Source organism: Artemia sp. Qi Xiang Cuo, chromosome 9 (genome assembly GCF_049724085.1).
Source record: "Artemia sp. Qi Xiang Cuo chromosome 9, ASM4972408v1, whole genome shotgun sequence".
Classification (NCBI taxonomy): Eukaryota; Metazoa; Arthropoda; class Branchiopoda; order Anostraca; family Artemiidae; genus Artemia; species Artemia sp. Qi Xiang Cuo.
This window is the reverse complement of record NC_142802.1, coordinates 26,150,067-26,160,066: the sequence shown is the minus strand read 5'-3', so window position 1 is coordinate 26,160,066 and position 10,000 is coordinate 26,150,067. Positions and strand designations below refer to the sequence as shown.

Genomic DNA, 10,000 nt, shown 5'->3' with positions numbered 1-10,000 from the left:
AAGCTATATTTTTTATTCTGTGATTTTTATAACTTCTCAAATCATCAAACCTATTTATTCTATCAAATGGACATGGATTGCTTCATTGGAATTTTAACTAGAAATAGATAGCCTACATATATTACACATATAGAAGACAAATCGCACTTTTGACTACAAAGTGGTACGCAGAATTTAAAAGAGTCCGGTTGAAAACGCAACAAAGAAAAGTCTCTAAAAATTACGAAAGAGTCCTTTTGGCGAAAGTTATTCATTAAAAACAAAAGTAAAAGAAAAGAAAACAAAACTACCAATACTACCAAATCTTTCTCTCTCTTTTTTATTTATTTATTGTTTATGAGTTAGTGTTTAAATAACGTGGGTATTTTTCCCTCCTTTATAGGCCATGGTTCCTCTGGTGGGATCAGTGCAATGTATCTGTAAAATGATTTTCGTTTATTTTGTTGAAAAATATATCTACGAACATCCTAATTTAGGTTTTGTAACCACTTTTATGGTTTCCCAATGTAGTATTAGATGGTATTAGTTCTTCATTTTTCTCAGAGACAATGCTCTTCTATTCAGCTCGCCGGACAACACTGGCTGATTGAGGACAGCTCTAACTACAACTGAGCGAAAAAAACTTAATTTTGGGTAGAGGCAAAAAGCCTGGTCTTAGGAAGATGCAACAAAGCCTTTCACTTCAATGCAAAGACAAACTAGCTGATTGTTCACCTGAATCAAATCAACTGTCAAAATTCGCAAAATACAAACACAGTCAACAGTCTGGCCATGAGTAAGGGGTATGACTCAGAATAATGGTCTATAAAGACGATTAGATCTAGACTGCTAATTTGTCAAACATTGCGTTTTAATACAATGTTGTCTTTTGTTAATTATAGAAGGCACTAAACGTAGCAACTTCCTTTCAAATGACACCTCAAACAGTTCTCTATGATGTCCCAGTGCCCCTGCTAAAGGTGAAGAAAAAAAAAGCGAAAAAAAGATAAAAAAAAAAATATGAAAAAGCAAGATAAAAAAAGAAAACGCATCAGTAATACCAATGCAAAAAAGTCATTTTCCTTTTTATTAAAGATTGTGGGCTGTAAAGTTCCTGAATGAACTTTCGCAATGACAATTCCAATGGTGTACATTTCGCTACAATCCAAAGCCATTTTAGAGGCGCTTCAGACTATTTTTCGAAATTCCCATTAATTTGTTTTCACAACAAACTTTTACTATAAAGACTAATCGTAATGATAGTTACCCTACTTGAATCAGTTACAAATGGAAATTTTTCTCACTAGACAGTTTGTTTTTTTTCAAACACATTTTTTAATTTTTTGTTATCATGGGCCATGGTTCGTTCTTTACTAGTTGCAGCCATAGCCACAAACATGAATCATTGGGTCTGTGTATTAGGATAAACAACTTGCAAACTTGCATTGTGTAAATCATGTAGAAAAGATAAGCCAAAAAACTGTTTGTCCTCTGTAAAGAAAAACAGGAAGAAACTTACCATCTTTGTTGCTGTTGCTTGAGTCACTTTCATAGCTTGCTTGAGCTAATCGTTGGCAGAAGTCTAAGAAAAGGAATGGTATTGTTTATTGAGAAGAAGTAAAACAGACGAACAGAAATTAATACATAGGGAAAATACAATAAATACAAAGGCTATTCGCAAGCATTAAATAAAATCCACGAGAATTACTTTTTAATATTAAAAGCTAGATTTAGTTTCTTTTCAAGATCCCTAAAATTACAAATGAGCTACCCTTCTCATCATAAATTAAAAAATAAAATTCTCTAAAAAAACTTAGGTTTTGCGGCGTGGAAATGTTTTAGGTAAGTGTTCTTTGATAAATAATTCAAGGACCAGTGCTTGCCTACAAACCAAACAAGCCTTCCAAGCCTAATCCTCGGAAGCATATATCAAGAATGCACACGGACTATTCTGTTTTATTTTTAGAGAGAGAGAGAGAGAGAGAGAGAGAGAGAGAGAGAGAGAGAGAGAGAGAGAGAGAGAGAGAGAGAGAGAGAGAGAGAGAGAGAGAGAGAGAGAGAGAGAGAGAGAGAGAGAGAGAGAGAGAGAGAGAGAGAGAGAGAGAGAGAGAGAGAGAGAGAGAGAGAGAGAGAGAGAGAGAGAGAGAGAGAGAGAGAGAGAGAGAGAGAGAGAGAGAGAGAGAGAGAGAGAGAGAGAGAGAGAGAGAGAGAGAGAGAGAGAGAGAGAGAGAGAGAGAGAGAGAGAGAGAGAGAGAGAGAGAGAGAGAGAGAGAGAGAGAGAGAGAGAGAGAGAGAGAGAGAGAGAGAGAGAGAGAGAGAGAGAGAGAGAGAGAGAGAGAGAGAGAGAGAGAGAGAGAGAGAGAGAGAGAGAGAGAGAGAGAGAGAGAGAGAGAGAGAGAGAGAGAGAGAGAGAGAGAGAGAGAGAGAGAGAGAGAGAGAGAGAGAGAGAGAGAGAGAGAGAGAGAGAGAGAGAGAGAGAGAGAGAGAGAGAGAGAGAGAGAGAGAGAGAGAGAGAGAGAGAGAGAGAGAGAGAGAGAGAGAGAGAGAGAGAGAGAGAGAGAGAGAGAGAGAGAGAGAGAGAGAGAGAGAGAGAGAGAGAGAGAGAGAGAGAGAGAGAGAGAGAGAGAGAGAGAGAGAGAGAGAGAGAGAGAGAGAGAGAGAGAGAGAGAGAGAGAGAGAGAGAGAGAGAGAGAGAGAGAGAGAGAGAGAGAGAGAGAGAGAGAGAGAGAGAGAGAGAGAGAGAGAGAGAGAGAGAGAGAGAGAGAGAGAGAGAGAGAGAGAGAGAGAGAGAGAGAGAGAGAGAGAGAGAGAGAGAGAGAGAGAGAGAGAGAGAGAGAGAGAGAGAGAGAGAGAGAGAGAGAGAGAGAGAGAGAGAGAGAGAGAGAGAGAGAGAGAGAGAGAGAGAGAGAGAGAGAGAGAGAGAGAGAGAGAGAGAGAGAGAGAGAGAGAGAGAGAGAGAGAGAGAGAGAGAGAGAGAGAGAGAGAGAGAGAGAGAGAGAGAGAGAGAGAGAGAGAGAGAGAGAGAGAGAGAGAGAGAGAGAGAGAGAGAGAGAGAGAGAGAGAGAGAGAGAGAGAGAGAGAGAGAGAGAGAGAGAGAGAGAGAGAGAGAGAGAGAGAGAGAGAGAGAGAGAGAGAGAGAGAGAGAGAGAGAGAGAGAGAGAGAGAGAGAGAGAGAGAGAGAGAGAGAGAGAGAGAGAGAGAGAGAGAGAGAGAGAGAGAGAGAGAGAGAGAGAGAGAGAGAGAGAGAGAGAGAGAGAGAGAGAGAGAGAGAGAGAGAGAGAGAGAGAGAGAGAGAGAGAGAGAGAGAGAGAGAGAGAGAGAGAGAGAGAGAGAGAGAGAGAGAGAGAGAGAGAGAGAGAGAGAGAGAGAGAGAGAGAGAGAGAGAGAGAGAGAGAGAGAGAGAGAGAGAGAGAGAGAGAGAGAGAGAGAGAGAGAGAGAGAGAGAGAGAGAGAGAGAGAGAGAGAGAGAGAGAGAGAGAGAGAGAGAGAGAGAGAGAGAGAGAGAGAGAGAGAGAGAGAGAGAGAGAGAGAGAGAGAGAGAGAGAGAGAGAGAGAGAGAGAGAGAGAGAGAGAGAGAGAGAGAGAGAGAGAGAGAGAGAGAGAGAGAGAGTGAGAGAGAGAGAGAGAGAGAGAGAGATAGAAAGAGAGAGAGAAAGAGAGAGAGAGAGAGAGAGATATATTCTAAACAAACAAACAATTTAACATCAGTTTAGCGGCGACCACAAGAAGTAAAAACTTGTCCAAGGGGGTGGCAAAAATACACTAACAAAACACAAAACACAAACAAAAAAAAAAAAAACCCCAAACAAAAAAAAACCTATCTATATCACAATCCCCAAACAGCACCACAAACCTTACACCTTAACATTTTCATTAAATTTACTATCATATTCATAATCATAATCATCACCCCCAGGAGCCATAAATATTTACCAATAACTTTATAAAAACAAATCACTAACATTCGTACTTACTAAAAAGCATCCCTTTAATTACTATCTTAAACGAAGAAATTATTATATTTTTTATATTTTGATCAAGATGGTTCCAACTTCTGATCCCCCTGTGAAGCAAAGAAAACATCGATTGGGCCGAAACAACCAGCGGAATATTAATCTCTACAGATGACCTAGTATCATAATCAAGGACGGAAAATCTCAGGTTTGCTAAGCTATCAAAACACGGGAGGTTTATACCCTTTTGAATCCTAAAAATGAATAGAAGTGTATACAACTCCCATAATCCAGAAGCTGGCAGTATCTTTACACGCTCATACGCGTTTCGTACCGAATCCCGGGGTTGATGGCCATCTAACAGCCGAACAGCATTCTTATGTAGAACTCGTTCTGGCCGAACAATAGAAGGAAATGTTCCAAGCCAAACGCTACTACAATACAATATATATGGATGGATAAGGGAATAATAAAGAAGGCCCCCTATTATGTTACCACCTATTATTTTGGTTATGTTTATGGCATCAATTGTTTGATGCATCAATCCGAGAGAGGAAAAACGCGTTCTTGGGCTTCTGAAAATATCAGCTTATCATTTTGTAAGGAAATATTTGCGCCCATGCCTTTGGGATTCCATACTAGTATTTTCCTCTGTTCTACAAAAAATAAAACTGAAGAGCAATTGGACTGAAGGTAAAATTTCTACATTCGTCAAAATGATACATTAGGTATACATTTGGAATTTGTTTCTCGACTAGTCTATGTTCTGCATAATATCCGAACTTCCAGATCGTCTATAGAAAAATAAACGTTATCTAGTATTGGCTAAAGGGCTAAAATGAGGGAAAGGTTGAGATTGCTAGGACCCGCTCTGTGGATGAAGCATAACAGATTGCCAAAGATGGTCCTAATTGGCCAAACATCTAGGGTCAAACAAAAAGCAGGTCACTTTCGAATCGGCTGGGGGGATGTCGTAAGGAAATATTTAACGGAAATTGGAACTTCTTAGGGGGGCATAGAGGGAGTTTTTAATAGATTGCGACGGAGAGGAAGTTTGCGTGGCTATGTTGACCTGAGGCGGCTTGGTGCTGCAGTGAGCTGTTAGTACTAATAGTAGAAGTAGTGTTGCCTGACAATCTTATAAAGTAAAGTAAAAAACCGAAATAAATACATTAATTGTACTTATTCAACTCATCTCTTTTTTTCTGCATTGGGCTGAAGGTAAAAGCCCCATATTTGTCAGAATGATACATTAGGTATATTTTGACATTTGTTTCTTAGCTAGTCTATGTTTTACATAACATCCCTTCTTAGCTAATTTATAATAGAAAAAATAAATTGGCAGATTTCAGAAGGTTTTATATTGGACCCAAAGAAATATTAGACCTTAAATTAAAATTTAAACTTTAGTAAATCAAATTGAAAAGTAATTAGTTCTTATTTCCGGTTAGTGTTAAAGAGCCAAGTCAGAAAGCAATTGATTTTTTTTCAAAGTTAGTAAAAACTAATATTTGAAGCTAGGCTTAGGTGAGTGGATAAACCAACATTTTACTACAGGGATGAAAATCCAGTTCAGAACTATGATGAGACATCATAATCTTACATTTACCATAAGCAAATTATTAATTCAAAAATACCTTTTACAATATCCATTCATAATTTCAACTTAAATAACTGGTGTTCCAGTGTTTTCTAATGACTATTAAAAATTTGCAATAAAAGTATTGACTGTGACAATTACATATTTTAAATGAAATTTACTTTTCAGGATTCTAAGTAAAAACTTTCAAAATGAAAAATATATCATATTTGACGGATGAACTTCTTGAAATATCTTATTCAATTGACTAAATAGTTTACAGCATTTTTAGCTGGGCGTTTTACCCAAAATGTCAGCCTAAGCTTGCCAAAGGTTCCGATCTAAGCCTGGCTTGAGACTGTCCTAGTGACAAGAGAACAAAACAAACATTAAAATCTGAAATCTCTATACCTCTTATTCCTATTTGTGACTTGAGTTTCGTGACTTGACTGACTTTTTTAAGGTACTTAGTCTCAGCTTAAACTTAAAAATCGTCAAAATGGATTAAAGAAGGCGAAGGAGACAAAACCAGTTATGAAAGAAATAATCAAAATCCTTATACATTTCTGTAAAGAGGTCCACCACCAGAAAAAAGAGCTTCAACAAAGATTTTACCCTAAAATTGAATCCACACCAATGAACTCACAATACAATCACAACTTGATTTCACATTTTCACCAGAATAGGAAAGAAAAAGCAGACGGGTCTGGCTGCGCGCAGTCATGGACACCAACATTGTCAACCCAAAATCATTACCAATTTGTTTCACTTTTTATGAGTATAGGTTTTTTTATTCTCAGGGATTCTTTGCGGGTACGTGCAGTTACAACTCGAGTTTATCCTAATCGTCTCATCTGCTCCAGAATTATCGGAGCAGATAACATCGTAACATCCCATAACAGGATGTTAGGGAAATTTGAGCTTCTTAGGAGGGTCTAAAGAGGGAAGCTTTAAATGGATTGGGATGGATAAGGAGTGTGCGGTTTGCTATTAAAAACCTGCAGTCTTTTTTTTACAAAATACTAAATCCTTGTAAAAGTACGGCTCAATGTCAGCTCTAGAATGCTCCAATGTTGTTCTAATCCAAAGTTTTAGGCTGAATTCAAAAATGAAATAAAATTCTTTCATCAACTACATTTTAAAAAAGGCTGTTCTAATTTTTTCCAAGGACAAAATATAATGGTTTTGGAAAGTTGTCCCCAACACCATTTTCTGGGCTAACGCTGGAAGTCACGCAATTTTTTTCCTTTTTTTAGGTACAGTTTTCAACATAAAAAATACTATCAGGCAATTTCACAGAAAACTAAAGGCTATTTATCTACAAAGTCAGAACATTAAAATTCCACAAAAGAACAAGTAAAAATTAGCATGAAGTAAATTTTCATAATTGAAGAATTCTACCTGTCAATTCAAATTCGATTCAAAATTTCTTGCAGAACTCTATTTTCGTTAAGTTCTTTAGAAAAATCAACAAAATAAAGTTTAAACCCACAAAAGACCTTACCAGTAAGATCTTTCACAGTTTTCCCACCCGCTTGAATTGTCCTCCAAACCTCATTTTGTGTCACATTCTCTGGTAGGATGCCAGCAGACTTCATCTTCTCAAGGTTCTGACGAGCAATACTTAGTAATTTGGCCTTATCAAACCGTGGAGATGTGCTACGAGACCGGTCACGAGAACCCCTTCTAAAACGAAAGAAAAGGAATAAAATTCAATATTCCGAAACAATTTATTGAATCACGTATATAGGGGGCGGGTCGACCCTACCCCGGAAGCATTTCAGAAAATAAAAGCTAAAACACAAAAATCTGGATGACATGAAAATAAATACACGAAAGGGCGAGCTAACAACAGCTGAACATAAAATTAAGCCGGTGACACGATAGCTCTTCTGCGTAACCTATCTAAATTTACTTTCAGTTGTGTCTGGTTCTTTTTGCCTGTAAATATTTAAAAGTTTCAAAATTTTAGACCATCTTTGAAGTCATGGTTACAGTTATTAACTTTTTTTTCAATTGTATATGATTTTGAGCACCAGTTTTTGTTTGTTCTGTTTTCTGATTCTTGCTCTTACATTTTAATCTTCACTTACTGCTGAAGAAGTTTCCTCGGGGTCGAGCAAAATAACTGACTTTCACTTTTAATTTTATTTCAGCAGCTTTCTTTCATCCTAGTTATTCTTACCAGTTCTCTTCATTCAAGACCGTATCTAAAATATATCTTAAGCAAGGATTAAAAATTGACCTGGAGGCTAGTCAAACAAAAGCAATCTTTAATAAACCATTTTTGGCTACTTTCCCCGCAAAGTTTAATATGGTTTACTAGTTATTTCATTCCCTAGTATAGAAAAAAAAACGCTGATTTTTCGTTAAGCTACAAATAAAATTTCAATTTTCCCACAGCATCCCATACTGCAGAAACTAAGATACCACTTTCTTCCTTTTACATTTTACGTTTATTTGCTTGTTTGACTAGGGACTACAATATTCTTTTTCCGATCTTTTCATCGTATTTAACAAAATATAGCAACAAATATCTTTCACACTATTTCTGTTTTTTCTTATTACCATGCCCATGTTTGTATTCCCAGTCGTAAAACTGATTGGTACATAATCAGCATTTTTTTGCATTTTATTTTATGTAGAGGATTAAACAATTATCTATATATTTCTTAAACCAAATAGTACAGGAAACTGACAAAAGGAAACACACAAATTATAAAAAAAAAAAAAAAAAAAAAAAAAAAAAAAAATACTTACTAGTGTTCCCAAGTAAAAGTATTAATCTAATTACACAGGCCTAAATAAATAAATGATCTATTTTTATTTTGCTTATTTATTTTTTAATTTTTGTCTTACATTACTTGAGATAAAAGCGCTACAATTACCAATAGTGCAAGATAGGTAAATTTCTGTACATTTTTGTTTAGCATGTCAAACCTAGCCAGAGCTATTTATATTAAAAAAAAAAAAAAAATTTAAAACAAAGTAATGTGCTTACTGTTATTTCAGGTAGGATCAGTTAAAAAAAAAAAAAAAAGATACAGATCCTCCAGAGCCATTGCCGAAACATAGGGCATCGAATCAGCGTTTCAGTTACTGGGTCTTTTTTTCTACATGGACAAGTAACAATACTTTCACCTAACCGTGCTGCAGCGGAGATCGGACCCTGGGCCTCATATCGACAAGCAGAGCATCTATCCGCATTGATACCACAAAGTACGATCGATTACATTGAGTTTAACTAATGTATAAATCTTAACAAACTAAAATCAAGAATCTCTAAAGTTTGCTAGTAGTTTTCTTCAGTTGCCACTCTTGTTACTTTCCCCTACGTAAATCCCTTGTCCCGTCACGAACAAAAATCTCTTGGGATGTATTTAGGAAAATATCACGTTGACATTTTCTTGTGTGTGTCTAGACATGAAAGGAAATACTTTATGGTCAAAGTAGGAATCGTTACTTGAAGATGAAACACGAAAAGTTCTTTTTTTTTAAAGACCGAAAATTAAAAAGCACTAAAAAAGTTTTTTTTTTTAAAGACCGAAAATTAAAAAGCACTAAAAAAATTTCCCACTGCCTTGCAAAATTGTAATGTGTTAAGCCTAAAAATCAAAGCATTAGGCATATATTTTATAACTATTTAAGAATAAACTTTCTATGTCATGACTACGGACACAATCAGCCAAATTTAACAAAAAAGTTATTATGGCAAGTTAAATTCTTAGTAAAAACAGCAAATGTCATTCTAAGTGAGCAACAGTCCATTAGCTATAATTTTTATAGGTATTTATAGCTAAATTACAATTCTATAGGATTATTAATGAAAACATTCAGAACTTTGAAGCGTCAAAGATATCTGGAGATATCTCCTCTATAAGGGGATATCTCCTCTATAACACCTCTCACCCCTCTGACAAAATAATAAGCTCAATTTTATATTGTAGATTCAAGATTTATCATTCTTGAGATAAAAACTTGTGATTTCATAAAGTCATCTAAGGGCAAAAATCAAAACAACAAACTCAGCTGTTGATGTCTTATTGCTGCAAATTGCTAAAAATACTTCCTCTATGAAAGCAATTACAAATCAATTCCGAGGTGAAACTAAATGAACCGCTTAAAAGCATAACACCCACCATCTTCATTATTTTAATTTTATAAAATTTAGCACTAAAAAACTGATCTTAACTTACTTTGTATTTACCAAAGAAAACTAATTTATTTTTTTCCCAAAATTAACAAAAAAATCTTTCACTCGCTGACTATTTTTTAAGGCTTTTTGACAGGGTCAACATTGGAAGCAGTAGTTGCGATTCAAAAGCCTCGATCTTTTTTTGTCAAACCGTGATGTCTAGGATACCAGCTTAAACTCAGGACGTCCATAACAATGTTCCAATTTCTATTTCCATATCTTATTTTGATCTCCAAATACTCAAAGTTCCTTCCGTTTCCAAATTACATTATATCTCCTTTTCTAACTTTTAGT

General features: G+C 35.9%; 1 protein-coding gene across 1 annotated transcript in view; it reads right to left on the bottom strand.

Moving 5' to 3' along the window:
• The window catches only part of Son (Son RNA binding protein), a 65,619-nt gene that overhangs the window by 49,644 nt on the left and 5,975 nt on the right, over positions 1 to 10,000 (bottom strand). Inside the window, exons 4-5 of the mRNA XM_089094944.1 lie at positions 7,016 to 7,197; positions 1,499 to 1,561 (exon numbers count right to left, since the gene is read on the bottom strand). Of these exons, the coding sequence (XP_088951070.1) occupies positions 1,499 to 1,561; positions 7,016 to 7,197 (245 nt within the window). The remainder of the gene's footprint in view (positions 1 to 1,498; positions 1,562 to 7,015; positions 7,198 to 10,000) is intronic.